We start from the raw sequence: 17,981 nt of genomic DNA, 5'->3' as shown, positions 1-17,981 counted from the left end.
TAGAAAGTATGATTTGACTCCTGATTTCCTTCCAATGTGTATTTCTCAATACAGCAAAGAATTATGGAGAGGTCTAAAGAAAGCTGTGACTGAGGTAAGCAAAGTGTAACAACAGAGTAAATATTCTAATGATGATGTGTCAGGCTTGCTAGGAATTAAAGACTTGATCACCCATCCTTATGTTTTTGCTCTTAGACCCCGTTTACAGTGCGAGGCTCAGCCGTGGCCGAGCCCACCTTCATTTCAGTGTAAACGCGCAAAAGGCCAAATGCGAGGCCAAAATTGGCCTCGCATTTGGCCACGCTCTGGAGGGGCCGAGCCCGGCCTTTTCTCAGTGTAAACGCAAACTGGGCCAAATGCGCGGCCAACTTTAGTCTGGCTTCCAAACCCTCTGCCTGTACTATTTCGCTGTTTAGGTTATTAACCCCCTCAACGTCGAAAACTAGTATATTTAAGGTGGTTTTGTCCTGCAAAGGATTTTTTCCTTCGGCAAAGGCCTTTGCCCGAACGGCGACTTCGTCGCCACGGAATTCATTTGGCAAAGGGTCTGAAAACCAGACAATACTAAATTGCGTTTGTTTACAGGCAGAGCGCCACTACGACAAAATATTGAAAGGTTTGAATCAAAAGTGCAGCCGAGCCCGGCAGTGTAAATGGACAATATTGCGGGGCCCGGCCTCGCAATTGAGGCTGGGCTCGGCCGCGGCTCGGCCCAGCCCCGCACTGTAAACGGGTCTTAGTGATTTGGACAAGAGATAGTTTGGTGGTTCAGCATGTCTGTTTAACGTGACATTGATGCCATTGATTGTACATATCTTGACAGTGTCAGGGTATAATTTTTACATGGTTTCCCATACAAGGACTGACTAGGTGAGCTAATGGTGTCACTGCCTTGCAAGGCTCTCATTGACAAGTTCATGAGTAATCACAAGTTTGTTTGAAGCTAAATTTAAAAAAAAATCATATTTTCATCACAGTTTAGTTTGTTTTAATATCATAACAAAACAATTGTGCATTTTGAGGAGGGTGAGGCTGTAGTTGTGGAATTATTCACAAAAGACATGGGTTTAAAGATGTTTTAATGTGCAAACCAATGGGATAACTGGATTCATGTATCCAAGTCACCTTGAAGATGGAATCACATTTCACTTCTTCTTCTTTTTAAGTGCAAGTTATCTCCTGCAGACAACATAACGTAGTGCTTTTGATGGTACTCTGAGCAATTAAAATGGCATACAATGACAACTGTTCTTGTATTGTTCAGGACCCTTCTATCTTTGTATTTTCTTTTTGGCAATATTTCTTTTTTTCCCTTGTAGACTGGAGTGACCGATGTCCTTTCAGCCATGGGTGCCATTCCCTCCGGCTTCAGGCCGTCCACAACTGCCCGCCACTTGAAGTCTGGTGAGGTTCAGTCCCTGATTTTCTTTTTCATCTATCTAATTGTGTAAATTTGGTTGCCAATTAACACTTATTGATGTAATGAATGAGTCTCCCTCAAAAAGTGACTTAGAGACGAGTGCCTTCTCTTTAAGAGGTTAATCAACAGGCAGCCTCATATAGCAGACATGTGTGATATTCACATCATGTTTTAAAGGCAGAGACAAGGACGGGGTTACAGCAAAGTTAATTCAAAATCAGAAATATGAGGAGAAAAATCTTCATAAACATTTTGCACCATTGTGAATTTATCAGGCCTTTTTATGCACTACATCACTGAGAGTGTCCAGTGTTTAATAATAAAGTTGATGATTTTATTGTATGCACAGTACTTTATGAAATATATGACAAGATTTTCTTAAACTTTAATCAATATCAGTTGACATGGAGATGTTGATTGTCACAGTGCCTTTATATCACATAGTATTAAATTGGCTTTTCTTGATGGTGTCCTGTAAAGTAATTTGAAACACGTACCACATGGCTTAAATAAGTGTATGCTGACATACAACACTTCTTCAAATTGTTTCAACTTAAGTTACCTTCCCTTGGAGGAAGTATGCTAAATCCAACCCATTCCTCAACTACATGCCTCATTCTTGTGTGTACCTGGATTCATTTTCCAGATGCCTACACTCTGAGCAATTTCCTCAAGCCTCGCTTTGCAGAGTCCTGTCTGGGGTTTAAGGATCTCAACTGGTCACCTCATGAAAATCAAGTAAGTCAAATCATGGTGTCCATGGTAGTAATTTTTTTTTTTCTGAGGAAATTGAAACTGCCTACTAATTCATGACTCCCATCTATTTTAAGCATTTTTTATCTGATTTCCCGTTTTATGGATCAATTTTTGATGTGTTTCTTTCAACATGTGGAAGTATGTAGCTGAGTACCTTATTCAGTGACAATGAGAGTAGGTCATGATTGTTAATCATCATTATCATGACTTTACACAAGAATACTTACAGGGGTGTAAAGCTGATGACTACGTTAAGGTATAATGATATGGTAATTGTAGTAGTGGTTGTAGTAAGAAGAAGAAGAGGAAGAAGAATGAAAAAAGAAAAAGGAGGAAGAGAAGGAGAAGAATATCTGACAGATCCTTCACTTTTGCGTTCTCCTTTGACAAGTGTGTTTGAGATAGATAACTGTGCTGTGTGGCTGACATATTTGTTGTACAGATTCGAGCAAAGACTGTTCGAATGCAGAAGCTGCTTACTCTTCTGATGGTCCGTAACGTCCCACCGTGTGGAGTTGGTAAGCCATATCATAGCTTTATTCATTTGTTTTTGTTAGGATGGGGGCACTTATCTTATTCTTTGAATAGTATACAAATAATGAATGTTTATGAGTGCAATGGACAGAATATTTCATGAGGTGAAAGATGAAATGATCCATTCAACTCGGCTGCGCCTCGTTGAATGGATCAAAAATTTCATCTTTCACCGAATGAAATATTCTGTCCATTGCACGACTGAAAAACATTTATTATTTGTTTTATATAATGCCTGGAAGCGATCCTTGTCCTTTCATGTTTTATTAATTTAGAAACAGAGATAATCTGAGATCGCGAGAGTGCTCACTGGGCGCTTTATGCTATGTAGTGCGCTGTCGCATACATACACTGCAAAACGCAAGCGTATACGCGTAGTATGCCGGGCTCTCAGTGAGCGTGCAATGGAGCAAATCGTGTGGATCCAAAATTGCACGGTAAATGGAACCATAATTGCAGGGATGATGACGTCATAGTGAAATGGGCCGAATAATCAATGTCAAACAACCAATCAAATGACAAGGATCTCTTCAGGCGTTATATAAATGCAGCTATCTCAATGAATAGACATATGTATGTGATGGTTGAATTTGAAATGGTGTTATTATCAAGGGCTTCTTCCTTAGCATGCTGCAGGGAAAATTCTTCTTTTTTTTAAATGATATTAAGCAAAGGAATGAACAATTCAATTTAAGGTTGGTTTGAAATGTGAACGACATGATTTTGTCTCATCTATTGATTGACATAGGGGCACAAATATTTAGGGTTTTTTATTCATCAAAATTTAGCTCATTCTTGATCTTCAGGTATGGAGTGTATGTTTAGTATTTTATAGTTCTGTAAATATGCTGTTTTGTGTGATGTGGTTTTGCTTCTTTCAGGTATAGAGATAAGGAGTCGGCATGTTCGCATCTGTTTCTTTGACGGAGACAAGGTAATTGTTATCTTTGTGGCCTTGGTAGTATCAGTTCTTCTCCATTTTTCTCAGCTTTTGAAGTCTTTGGGCGTTAACTTAGGGATTATGTATGTTATGGTATGATTTGTATGCCAAGGCAGCTCTCTGTTTGTCAGCTGGCTTATTCGTTACAAAGGTGACAGCCCATTTAAGTGTGGCAAGTTTGCATCAGCATGATTATAGTAATTGACTTCAAAATAGCACAAATCAAATCAAAGAGCAATTCATATGCTGCGATGAGTGCCACACATGTTAATAAGACTTTTAATTTTTTTTGTATGTTAAAATGAAAGACTGTATTTCTGTTGTATGTCATAAAGTTAATCATTGTGAAACATTTCAATTTTTCTCAATTTTGCTTCTATACCTATATTGAGATGAGAATAGTGTAGACCATATGGGGGTACTTTCTTTTAAAGTGTAACGAGTTTGTATGTGCCACAAGTTGTGTTAAAAAATTCAAGGTAGTACATTGATATTTTTGGGGAGAAAAATAAATGTACTACTGTCATATATGCTTTGATATGTTTGAAGTATGTTCTTGGTATGGCTTTGTGTTTGATCATAAAGATAAATTCTGTGACCTTCTAACATGTTTCACCATCACAAGATTCTGAGCAACATCCACACAGTGCAGGCAACATGGAGTAAAAATGACCCCAAGACGTGGAGATTTTCTCCAAAGGTGAGAGAATATTTAGCTTGTCTCTACTACCCTTGGAGAGCATTGGAAGTGCATCACATTTAAGGTGTTCTGACAAGTATGGTGCTGTATATGTGGAACATATGAATTCACCATTCTTACATAATGAATATGTGCAGGATATAATATGTCTGTATGTTGAGATACTACTTTTTTGTCACCTTCCAGGTAGTCCAGTCTTGAATGTTTTAAAAAAGAAGAAGAATAAGAAGAAAAATATTTAAAAATCCACCTTCCAGGTAGTACAGTAGTGAATGTTAAAAAAAAAAGAACAGAAGGAAAAAAAAAGATGTAGTTGGTATCAGTATTATAGCGTCTTGTCAATGCACTGTGTCCACCTACCAGAAGGATCTGATTTTATGAAAGTGAATGTCTCCCATGAAGAAAGTCCATCATTCTGAAATCTCATCTTTCCTTGAATTTTCTGACAACTCAAAGTTTGCTGGTATGAATTGAGGAAAGCTATTTCAAAACAAAAGTGAGTCCATATCACTTTGTTTAGCTAGAACTAAGGAGATATAGCTGGGGGTAGAAAGCAAAATCCTGAGATAAATTTGAACTGTGAGGACATCATTATTCCCAACTAAGGCCATGCCAAATGCTCTATATAATCACATTCAATTTTGATAGCATAGGAAAACTTTTCCCCCCTCTTTCTGTAGGTGACAGCTCTTCTGCCCAGTGTTCTTGATGGAGATGCATTCATTCGAACCTCTCATACAGAGGAAAACACAGGTAAATGAATATCATTTCGTGGAGTCATCTAACATGGTGGGATATTAAAGTATTAAAGCCACCACTGAGTGGACTAGAAGCAGCAGCTGTTGGATCCCAGAAAAATGCGGTACTTTAGATGTGTAGAAATGTAATAATCTCTGGGTTGTTTTCTTTTTCCAGGTATGCCTGTGAATGTTAGAGGATTTCTTACTTGTCCACAGTGGCTATTATTGTTGGGTGTCTTCTTGGAAATGTTCGCACATTACATACAATTATTTTGACAAAAGAAACTTGAAACACCTATTTATGACAATAGCTGGGGATGAAAATATGCAAATTACTATTTTCTAATGGATAGACAATCATTACTGCAAAGTTGACATACCAGTAATCACTTTTCATTGATGAAACTGAATGTGCAGGAAAATGTCTTGATGAATTATTTGGCAAATCCAGACATATTTTTGCTTTTAGTATGTTTCAGTTTTTGTAAAGCACAGAATTCAGTTGTACTTTGTTTTAACTCTGATTTTCTTAAATTTCATGATTCTTTTGGTCTTATTTCTCTTTACTTTCTGCAGGATTACTGTATGAGCTGTGCCTTTCCTATGTTAGACCAGTAAGTGAAATATTTTTGATATATTTGATTTTACATCAGCATTGTAATTCATTGTCATAAAGCAGAAGCATCAAAATAGGGATGTCAATTACATGTATGTGTATCATAGATTTTTTTTTCTGTCTCAATTCGCTCTTACTGTACATATATTTACATTTAGAGTGAGAGGAACCATTACATTTTTAATTGAATATTTTACATACAGTAGGTATATTTGCCAAAATATGTTTTATTCCTTTAAGTGAGTAATTACACTTCAAATTTTGTCTTCCACAGAAAACTGGTGAGAAAGGAGAGCTCAGCTGTGGCTGGGTGTACCAGCCTCTGTATGACGCAGCCACAGGTGCCCCCATCATGAACAAGTGAGTAGACCCTAATCATATGGACTGTGATGTGATCTTAGGTCTATCATTCTCACTATCTTTTTGACTAGTAAATTGTTAAAGCACAAAGAAAAACATTGAAAGAATTGGAGCAACTCCTATTTTGACATCAAGTTTTGCCATGAACTCTCCATTCTTTGTCATTACGTGATTCATGTGTGTATATTTGTTCAGCAGGCTTTCTCTTCTTTTGAAATTAGCTCAGGCAAGAAGTGTTACCATGCTACTGGAGAGAATGGTTGAAGTTCAGATCATGCTGGTCGTAGATGAATGTGATACTAAAGAATATGAATATGAAAAACATGTAGGCATAATTAACCTTTTAATTCCATAATCCTGGTAACATTCTCACATTTGGTTTTGATTGAGGATACAATTGTATGTTGAATTGGATGTCCTTGATTTCTGAGATACTGGCTGTGTAGGAAGTTACTATGATGGTATATCGGTAGCTAGTTTTTGTTTGGTTTTGTTTCCTTTTTTTTTAGGTTAGAGGGTAGAGGAGGGGTGAGAGGGGAGGGGCAGAGGAGGGTTTGCAAGTATATACATGTGCTTTAGCTGACTTTAATGCCCTTTCTGGTAGACGTTCTATTTATCCGTGATCATCAATCAGTTTCTAACTAAGAATGTCATGATTATGGTCACAGAGGTACTTTGCATGAATTACAAGTAGGTACTCATTAAATGGATTTTGTTTATTACTCTGCAAGAGCTGCTTCCGTGCCTTATTTCACATTGTCTGTAATTTATCACATCCGTGCCAGGATCTATGATCTGACGGTCAACGGTGGAACCCCCTTCGAGCAAGACGTGGAAGTTGACCCTTCCATCAGCAGGAGAAGTGAGTAATACCAGTGTGTCCTTGGTTTGGTCCAGGTAGCCACGCCACTAGGATCCATTAGTCATGCATTTGATTATGAAAGTTTCCTACAGTCCAGACATTGTAATGTGATATATTGTAGAGTTCACACTGTCTGAAACTGCATAATCATGCATATTATACAGGCATTGTAATATATGTAATCAACACACTTAGATATGAAATCAAACACAACTGTGTCTATTTCCAGTAGCTATTGAGTACTAATAAACCCTGAAACTTGACAGTCTGTGTAATGACTGGTTGTGATATGTGTAGATTGGCACCTAAGTGTCTTTGTTAGCAGTCTGTAGGTTGCCTTCTTGTGTAGTAGGCTAGTAGGGGTATGGCAATTGTTGTGCAAATTATGAAGTGTTTAAGATATGGTGCAGTAATGGCTCTAAGGGATCAAATCAGCCCAAGAGAAAGAATTGCTAGTATCTCAAAACTGAAAGTATGTTTAGCCACCATGTTTTTTGTTTTTGTTTTTTTGCAAGTGTGCAAGTTTGTGATATTCATTGGATTTAATGGCCCACATTTACAAAGGCAGTTTGATTTAGCCAATAGATTATGCAAACTGTGTAAATTGTGTGACAGATCAATTATGGCAACAGATATCGAATTGTGAACGCACACTGATATGTGCATGTAAGTTTAATCTGATTTAAGATTTTTTTCCTCTCTGCCCAAAACCTACTTTTCAGACTTTTTTGCACCTCAAATGCATTGATATTTTCAGTTTAATGCACATCAGACATTTTTTTCCCCCATAAGTTTTTTTTTTTTTTTACTTTTTTTTTCCAAGTACTCACACCCCTCATTTCTGCAAACGATGACCATGATATCCCAAGCTAATCCTCACTACACCCTCACCATATTGTCTCACTTGTTGACGAGGCACCATGTCACGTTTCTCAGAACAAAACTTTGTTATGAAAAATCAATCACATATGACACCAGTATTTATAATGCTTTTTCTTGGGCAATGCACTGTTTAGAAATGGAAGGTAAGCTCAGTGCAATTTTTTTTCACTCTTTGTCTTTGATGAGCTGAAGCCTCTTGACTCATTCCTGTGCTATCTGTTGAGCTTTCAACCCTTAAATGTATCCATGACAACCCTGTAACCCTAACAACCCAGCCCCAGCTAGCCCGCCCATTCCTACCTCCGGCCTCATCCTCCATCCCCCTACCCTCCCCCCAACCCACCCTCCACACACACACACACACACACTCACACACACTCACACACACACACACACACACACACACACACACACACACACACACACACACACACTTGCACACATGTGCAATGCAGCATCATGGTTAAGTATTTGATCATGGCATAAGATGGGGTGACCTATAAGGTATGATAAAGTCAACAAAATATTTACTTTTCTTTGTGTGCTGGCATCACATTGCACAACATGCACAAAATTACCTCACTGCCAAAATGTTCTCTATTGAAATCATTTGAGTGATTGGAGAAAAAAAAAACTTTACTTGTGAGGTCAAATAGCTTGGGCAAGGATTTTAAGGCTTTGCAGAATATACTCCTTATGCTAACCAATTAATATTGATGTGTTGGTGCCGGAGGACATGTTTAGTGAACTACCAACTACAAATTTAAAGGTAAAAGCAAAACTTAACCCATAATTTTCTTCCTTTTTTTTTTCATTCTAATATCAGATGAAAGAAGAGATTTGTCGCATGTGTACAGATACAATTTGAAAGACATACCATATCCATAAGTGTATTTAAAACAACAAAAAGCACAAAATAAAACAAATTGTACCTAAAAATGACTTTACCTCATGATTCCATTACACATTCAGTTACCACTTGTTCTACCTCATTAGCACAAGTAACAATTAATTTCTTTTTTTTTCATTAAATGCCCCATTCCCTTTGATATGGAATAAATTTGATATTTACAAACAAGATACATATGATCTATATGATCATTAACATGTTTTTCTAATCAACCAAGTAAGCATCGTCTGTTCAGTGTGTTTGTTGTATCCATGGAAAGGGGCCGCACATGCTTTATGAGCTTGTTGCACAGAATTCAGTCTTGCTGTGTCTCATGCCACTTGATTCATGCCATATAGATTTGATGATCAGAAATATGCACCATTCTCGTCACGGAACAGGTTATCTTAATTTCACAATGTCCAAAATTTTCATTTTTGCCCATTGCGTGTACACTCATACCACCTAAGTACATTCATATACACCTTGCCATTTTTTTTTTTTCTTGATAGGATAAGTTTGCTTCTTACTCTATGGTACAGGTATGTCGTCATCATTCGTTTCAGCAAACTCCAACATGAAAATTAATTATTTGCACATCTTAACTTTTGTTGTTTTTCGTGGTATTTTAGCACTTTGGGGAATAATGACATTATTGGAAAATGGTTTAAGAGAAATAGATAAAGTATGATGTTGCCATCACACAGTATGAGGTTAATGCCTGCACTTGTCTTGTTCTGTGATATGTGCTTTCTAAAATGTCTCATGTTTCTTTTTTTATGTAGGTATTGTTTGACAATGTTTTCAGTTTAAGGAAGCTGAGCTGCATGGTTCTACATGCTGCCATAGTCTCTGTCGTCATGTGTTAATGATGCTATGCGAGATTTGCTTTTCAAAGATTCCTTTAAATGCTTCCAAAAGGGGAATTTTGCTAGGAACAGGATTTACTATACTCATCTTTCAACTTTTGTATGATCGAGTGGCTTTCATCCATTTTGAACATCATCATATGGCTCAGTCAGCAATGTTCAACAAATCTAAGATTGAGCTGCAACAGTGTTATTAAAGCAGTGTTTATGATTTTGTCAATGCATAATAAAAAAGATCTGTGATGGCTGGAGCTGCATGAAAGTTTGTGAAGTCGGCAGGTCATTTTAAACAATGAAGTCACATAGTGTTAATTTGTGTTTTGAAATTGATCTATAGATATTTGCTGCAGATATGAATAGAATATTCTCTCCATTTCTTATCATAGAAGCAGAAATCTTTTGATGGACACAAACATTTTTACTCAGTCTGCTTAGCTGTGAGAGCAGGAATCTGTTGATAACACATCTTGTTCTTTAGTTAGTAGGATTTTTTTTTCAATCTAACTACGAACACAGGAATGTCATTTGTCAATTCAACACTGATCTTCAACTTATGCTTCCAGAGTGTTTTAAGGTATTGCCTTCCAGACACTCATCTTTGAAATTTTTGTACCCGTGTTGCAGAGAGAGTGAATGCATCGTTGTTTGACCTGTCTTATTCCAAATGTTGTCAACATCCAGGTAGCTCAAGTAAATTCCGTGCCATGATGTCTGCAAACAAGCAGCCGCGCCTCCAACTCAAGTTTCTCACGCCCACCAAGGAGCAGAAACCATTGCTCGAGTGAGTTCACCCGCACTTTGTCAGTGATAATGAGATACCAATGACTGTGATGATGGCAATGATTAACATGATGAACATGATGATAATGATGATGATGATGATGATGATGATGATGATGATGATGATGATGATGATGATGTTAATGAGGATCATGATCTTAACCATTAGTGAAATTAGTATGAGGGATTTACCCAGTGTCATGACCAGGTATGTTATGAAGTGGCGATGGAAGTTTGCTGCTTGAGGGTAGTGATAAATCACATTCCTGGTGCTAGCGGACATACTGCTGATGATTGTGTTGTTTTTTGTTTTATCAGTTGTGATTGTGGATGATAGTGATAATTCTTCATAAATACATCTATGACCTCTGCTATGACAACTGTTACAATTGTAAATTTACAGCAAGGTAATAGGTACTTATGAGGGTGATGATAAACTAGATTACAAGTTATATTTTCCCCTGACTCTTTGTGCTGGTGAGTTTAAGGGTTTTATGAAACATAAGTGTAACTGTGGAATGTCATGTCCTATGAAAATTTGTTGAATCTTGATGATAAATTAACATTCTGACAGTGTGGTTGTTTCAATTCAGCAGAGGTATTGTCTTCACAGACCTATCATGTTTTAATAGAATTGTCTTTGAAGTGATCTGCTGCCTCAAGAAAATTTGTTTCAAACTGCAGACGTACTCCTTAAAGAAACCAATCTGTGGGTAATTGATTCGATGTTATATTGCAGCTCATGTCTTCTTCATCTTACCTGTCCATATTGTTTGTCTCACTGCCAGCTTGCTGCCAGAGACACTGGTCAGCTGCCTCGTCTACCTCCCGTTCCTCACTTTCTTCCGCAAGCTGCAGGCTGATGAAGTCCTCAGAGACCGCATCGACCTTCAGAACGCAGGTAGGCAAAGTCGTGCCCACATTATGAAAATATCTCGCTAAGTTGCATATCTGTGTCTTTGTATGTGTGTATGTTTGTTTGTTTTTTTATTGTAGACTCTTTGGAATATATGGCAGCTATGCAGTATATCATCAATTACACAGTGGCAGAAGATTCAGAATGGATTTGACCAATGATAAATCTTTTCTGGCTTTCTTGTGATTTGAATGCTTGAGTACCTAGTATGTTGCTGTAAGTAAATCAACAGCAAAATACACAGCTGAGGTGGGAAGAAAACCTTTTTCAAATGCTTTTGCTCATCAGAACCATTCTGTCCCATAGTAAAACTTAGAATAGAATTAAGATGAAATATTCCAAATGAAGTTTATCAGATTGGTATCTGTAAAAGTGAGTGAGTCACTTTCATTCAAGCTTTGATTTGTTTAGGAGATAATCTCTTTTTGTAAAGGTTATCATGGATGTTTTGGAGAATTTATTTGCTTTACCGACTTCATATTTGAGTCCAAATGTTTGTGCAATTTCATCAGTATTGTATGCTGTGACAACATTGAGTAATTAACTTTCCTCTCACATGTGTTTAAATGTTCTTTGACATTTTTCTTGTCGTATTTGATACAGACCTGATTCACTGCCCAGTTCTTGCCACGTTCCCAGAAGCTACCAAGTACCCCGACCTGATGGATGCACTGAGAGTGAGGAACCCACAGCAAGATTGTTTTTCTTGTTTTTACCTGTGTGTGTGTGTATATGAGTTTGGTGTTCTATGTATAGAGTAGCTTGCAGTTTGTCTGTTTGTGTCTGTGTTGGTGAATATGCGTACATGAATTGAATGTCTGTGTACAAATGTATGTGTTTGTCTGCATGCTGCATGCCACATAAAGTTTACTCTTCCTTTCTAATTTGAATGTAGTGTCAAAATAGAAGACAAAAGGAAAGGCTTACAAACAAGCTGTAGAAATTCAGAAATTTTCAAAGAAATGAGGGTTTGAAATTATAAGATTTTGACAGAGGGATTTTCTTCAAGAAGAATTGGTTTGTTTTCCATGTAACAATTAAGAATGTGTATCTTGATGTGATGAACGTTTGATTATGGGAATTTGTTTTTGCACTTATTTCAGAGTTCTTGGGCAGACAAGAAGGCCAAAGTCAAGAAGCTTGAAAAGGTAATTTCTTCAATATCATACAGTTCCTACACATAAGGAAAGTGAATAAAGCTGATATTTTAACATACTCTTTTGAATTTCATTCCCTTTATCATTACTACGTTCTATTGGATATTGATCAATAAAACACCTTTTCAATTTCAATTTCAATTTCAATTTCAATTTCCTTTCAGGGAAAGTCATATAGTTTTATGAAATACCAGTTGTGCCAGTATGTAGCAGATTGTGCAAACGTAGGTACAGGAAAAATGGAAAATGTAAATTTCCATGCTTATGCAGATAAATGATTCTGAGTGCTAAATTGTAAAGTCTTTCCTTCCTTAATGTGATGTATTGTCAACCTTTACAGAAAGATCCAGAGCAGATGAAAGCTCTCTTCACATCAGTATTCATGGAGTCCGTCTATCCCATCCTGAAATTACCGTCTCTGCCACCGTACAAGTGGGCTGATGAAGACAGAGATAGTGTGAGTATAAATCATGACAGATATACCCAACATCTACTGATTACTTCACAGGAATATCCAGCAAATTGGAATCAAAAGCAAGAGAAATAGTTGTGAGGTGCTTAGAAGGTATCATTCCCATAATGCATTTTTCAAAGATTGCATTTATTTTGCTGTATCCATTGCCAGCAAACATTTTACACTAATGTATACGTGTATAGCCTGTTTCATTCATTCGTTTTATTTCATAATTCAGGTAAAAATGGCAAAATAACAAGCATTCATATATACACAATATGTACTGGTATGAAGGTGTAAAAACAGCAAACAGATGCAATAGAGCAAACAGAATGCATTGTGATAAAGAAAAATGAAATAGGATGTATCAGTATCAGAAAAAGCCAATGAGGCTTGACAGCTAGATGCTGCTGATTTAAATATGTCATTGTTTCGATTTCTACTGACATGATTGTGCAATCGATAGATCTCATCGATAGATATTCCCATGACATCACAGCAGCAGGTATACATGTATGTGGTTTATCTGTAAAATAATTATCTGTTTAGGTGTTCTGGTTAGGTATAGCCTCTATCGGTCTTCAGTAGCATTTTAGAACTGGAGAATGGATGAAAAGAAAATAAGTATGAGTCTCTAGAGGCATTCATTTTCATTCATTTTCATTTGTGCTCAGCATTATACCATAACAGCTGTATGTTTTTTGCTTGTAATAGTGTCCCAAAGCACCATTTGACCTTATGCTTTTGATGTAATGGTGATTAGATTATGTTTTCAAGTGTGTGGCACATGAAATAAAACTGGGTTGGGAAAAGAACTTTGTCCTTTTACTGACAAAGAAATAGGCCTTCTCACTTGACTTTTTGTTGCTCTCTGTATGTATACCTCCTGCAGGAACGTTGGCAGGTAATCTCAGAGTTCCTGCAGACCAACAAGGAGAAGGGGATCCTAGCTGCCTTCCTGTCTCCCGGTGGAGACCACACCCCTTTTGACATGTCAGAGGTCGCCTACAACTTGCTGGACTCATTCCAAGAACTGACCTAGCTGGGATCTAGCAGAAGTTTAGGGGAAACTGCTTCCAGAAAAACTATTGCTAAGAAGAGAATGGTATTCATTGGACTACCTTGAGATGATTGGCAAGAGCATGACTCCAGCTTGGAAGAGTGAATTGTTTTGAAATGGGCAGTGTTTGTAAGACCTGACTTGAGGATGGACTGTACTCAAGAGACTGTCATTGAAAGTGGACAGTGTTCCATGGACGACTTTGAAAGTAGACAGTGCTTGGAACACCTGTCCAATCTTTGAGAGTGGACACTGCATGGGAGACTGTCCTTGAAAGTGATTTTGCATGACAGACAATCTTTGAGAACAGACCGTGCTTGCTATGGTGCCCTTTGCCCTCCAGTGGAATGTGGAATGTGCTTGAACGAATGTCATGGTCTATAAATAATTGGAGAGGGGGGAGGGGGCACCAGAACAGCAGTAACTTAGTAAGAGATACAAATGTGAGGGGTTGAAAGAATTGTAGCTGAAAGAAGAGCTGAGAGCTGAATTCAGGCAAAATGTCATGCAGCAACACCTTGACTATCTGAGAACTCATGTGTGCCAGTGTGCTCAGAGATGTAGTGTTTTCCACAACAATGATGATTTGGAATGTAATCAAACTTACACAGCCAGATAGAGATCATGGAATATCTGACTTGGGTTTTTGTTGTTGTTGTGTTTTAACAGAGTTTTTCACTGTCTCAGGCAATCCTATCCCCTTTATCTGGAATGCAGAATTTTGACTTTAAAAAAAAAAAAAATCAAATGGTATTAGATTGATAATCTAATACAGTGCACTCCTGTTATAACGAACATGATTATAACGAAATTCTGGTCACAATGAAGTAAAAATTCAGATTGTAACATTATCCACTCTTTGTTTTTTATTGTTTATCTGTTTGGTTATAATGAAATTTCGATGTAATGAAAGAAAACTGCCGGTCCCGAGGACTTCGTTATAACGGGAATCCACTGTAGGAACTTTTCTCTGAGAGTCCACTTGTTATGTGTCAGAGGGCTGAGGGTGGATTTCATTGTGGTTTGTGAGCTGTACCCATTGACTATACCAAATGTTTAAAGGGATGGTACAATATTGGTGGAGATGAGAATTGGGCTTTTAACTTTTTGCGAGATACCAAGAAAACACTTATGATGTAATACAGAGCATACCATTTTAAGAGGAATTCAAAGTTTATTTGATGAAAATCAGGTTTGAAATGACTGAAACATCCAAAAACAAAGTAAAACTAAGCGATCGTAATGAGGTGTGGGTATCACACTTTATTAGAATTGCTCTGTTTTGGATATCTCAGCCATTTCAAAACCAATTTTCATCAAATACACATTGAATTCCTCATAGAATTACATGCTCTTTCATGTTTCATAAGAGGTTTCTCATTATCTCACCAAAAGTGTTAGAAACCTGAAATTAGGTCTGAACCAAAACTATACGATCCCTTTAAGTAATACAAGCATAGTTTTGGAGAGCAAGCATTTGTAGGGCATAGGACTGCCCTTGACTGTTGTCATACTGTCATATGCTGGTTTCTGTTGACCATTCAGCTTGGTACTTCCAAGGAAATACAGCTTGCTGACACATGATTAGCAGACCCTTGTGAGGCACCCCCTTGGTCATTTTTGTGATTATCATGTTTCTTCAGTGCTATGTAGTCCTGTGTATTGATAAGCTGACATGAAAATGGTGTTTGTTTATAGTAAGGAACAAATTGATAAGAAAGAAAACTTGCCATTTCCTTAAAGCCTCCTTTTAACAAGGTACCTCATAACAGAAATGACCAAATTTAAAAGTCAGCTGCATTTCACTGATTACAATGTTCTTGGACACCGTCTTTGGCATATATTGCGTCACAAGGGACTAAAGACAAACAATAGATTCACCCTCATTTTAAAATACTCCTCTCATATGCTGTCAAATCATATTTCTTGCTTTTGAAATGTCAAACCTGTTTCACCAAGTCAGTGCTCAATTTTATGAAGTGACTTATCATGTTAATGATCGCATAAACAACTTTTAATCTAGTACAGTGTAGATGGTTCTACTGGAAGAGTTTGTTTACCGTAACTAGGAGGTACCATTTGAAATGAACTCAGCTCTGTGACTTAGATTATGAAATTGAGGTATTTACATTTATTGTTTTGATTTTAAGATGTTCTTCTTTAACCCCATTTCTATAAGTTCTTATTCTTTGTAATGCTTCTACCAAAACCAGCTGCCCAAAGGATCCCTTTAATGTTCCTGAATAATTCAGTTTTTAATTCTTTTGATGTACAATTCTTTTGGTATGAAAAATGACTTTATTTTCATTGCATATTCACAGTGAAGTGAAATCTACCGATGGTCCATTCTGTTATTCCCAACTGAGTCATGCTCCCATTTTTTTTTTTAACCAGCTTGATAGATCTGGTAAATGATATCTGCAATGTGCTCTGCATTGATGAATTTTCCTTATAACTTGGTCCAGATGTTGACAGCTCCAAATTTACCCTACAGTATATACCAGATATATTTTGTCGAATTACCACAATGAAATAAGGTGTCACATAGATGAATTGATATAAGAACATCAGCTATCTCTTCATCCCGGTGTCATTTTTTCCTTGTATGTTTTCATTTTTGTGCAATACTTATTGATGTCTGTTAGAGAAGTACTGTGATGTGTCCAGCTTGTAGGGAGAAAAAATTGTTCAAATTGTTCAAATTTGCAATCACCTTGATCAGATATGCATTATATGACTGAAACAAGTACATGTACTAGTGTTTGATTAAAATCAAAGTATTTGGAAAGCCCTAGTGAACAAGTGTTTTGTTGTGCTACAGTTTTTTTTTTTTTGGTTTTTGGTTGTTGTTGGTTTTTTTTTTTTTTTGGGGGGGGGGGCATATACAGGAATAATTACCAATCTACATCGAAACAAGAAACTCTCTTCTTTCAAATTACATGTTGTTCATCTAGAGGTCGTAAAGAGAACAAAACAAGAATAACAGGAAATTAAATGACATGAACATTTACTGAAAAACTGTTTTTAGAACATGAGGATGCTGCATTTCACTTCATGTACAGTAATTAACCAGGATGTAGGAAGCATGTTTATATGGAATTTTGAAATATCATTATATATACCAAAAACTGCAGTTAATGTGGTAGAAGCCCGACAATAAGTTCAATCAGCTCTGAGCAGTTATGTGGTTGTCATCCTTTGTGGTTGTCACTCCATCTATATCAACTGCATCTATTGTAATGTACACCTACTCCTACTTTGTTATTAACAAAAAGTCTTCAAATATCCTCACTGAAGCATATACATATATAAATTATATATATTCATATATATATATATATATGTATATATGTATATATATATATATATATATATATATATATATATATATATATATATATATATATATATATATATATATATATGTTCCCTGTAACCACTTAACCAAATTTAATGGGCTTGCTGCAAGAGGTAGGTAAGAAGTTATAATTTCATACCCTGAAATAGCATTACAATTGTTCGATGATTTTGAAAGTTATCAATTCAAAATATGATCATATGTATATATATATATTTTTTTTTTGGGGGGGGGAGGGACATACTGTATATAGCCCATATGTATATATGAATATATATATATATATATATATATATATATATATATATATACATGTATTTCATAGTTATATCTATATACACATATGTATATGGTATATATGTGTATCATATATATATTTATATAATTGGTTGGTTAGTTTGATATTTTGTTAGTTGAATAGTTAGTTAATGATTATCAGTAACAACTGACCTGATATGAGGGCAGGGTGGAGGAATCCAAGTGATATTGATAAGAAAAACTGAAGGAAACAGAGAGAGGGAGGGAAAGAGAAACATTAAGATGGGGAAAAGAGAAGTTGAAGTTTATAATGGAACAGGAGTTCATTCCCCTGGTAGAAGTAAATTTGTTTCGCTTGAAGAAAAAACAACAACAACAACACTGCAATGTTCAAGTAGACTGCACAGGGAAATCTAAAATTCTACTGCAG

General features: G+C 36.6%; 1 protein-coding gene across 1 annotated transcript in view; it reads left to right on the top strand.

The window, feature by feature from the left end:
- The window catches only part of LOC139728611 (uncharacterized), a 42,075-nt gene extending 28,158 nt beyond the window's left edge, over positions 1-13,917 (top strand). The window contains exons 14-29 of the mRNA XM_071639553.1: positions 55-94; positions 1,320-1,404; positions 2,067-2,158; positions 2,619-2,694; positions 3,592-3,644; positions 4,276-4,350; positions 5,031-5,103; positions 5,667-5,704; positions 5,981-6,066; positions 6,852-6,928; positions 10,250-10,349; positions 11,137-11,249; positions 11,868-11,941; positions 12,368-12,412; positions 12,762-12,878; positions 13,768-13,917. Coding sequence (XP_071495654.1) covers positions 55-94; positions 1,320-1,404; positions 2,067-2,158; positions 2,619-2,694; positions 3,592-3,644; positions 4,276-4,350; positions 5,031-5,103; positions 5,667-5,704; positions 5,981-6,066; positions 6,852-6,928; positions 10,250-10,349; positions 11,137-11,249; positions 11,868-11,941; positions 12,368-12,412; positions 12,762-12,878; positions 13,768-13,917 — 1,294 coding nt within the window. The remainder of the gene's footprint in view (positions 1-54; positions 95-1,319; positions 1,405-2,066; positions 2,159-2,618; positions 2,695-3,591; positions 3,645-4,275; positions 4,351-5,030; positions 5,104-5,666; positions 5,705-5,980; positions 6,067-6,851; positions 6,929-10,249; positions 10,350-11,136; positions 11,250-11,867; positions 11,942-12,367; positions 12,413-12,761; positions 12,879-13,767) is intronic.
- The last annotated feature ends 4,064 nt before the right edge of the window (positions 13,918-17,981 follow it).

Source organism: Diadema antillarum, unplaced genomic scaffold, assembly GCF_040938485.1.
Source record: "Diadema antillarum isolate AM-2024a unplaced genomic scaffold, OU_Dant_1.0 seq00000187_RagTag, whole genome shotgun sequence".
In the NCBI taxonomy this organism is placed as follows: Eukaryota; Metazoa; Echinodermata; class Echinoidea; order Diadematoida; family Diadematidae; genus Diadema; species Diadema antillarum.
The sequence above is the reverse complement of the archived record's forward strand: the minus strand, read 5'-3'. Positions and strand labels throughout refer to the sequence as shown.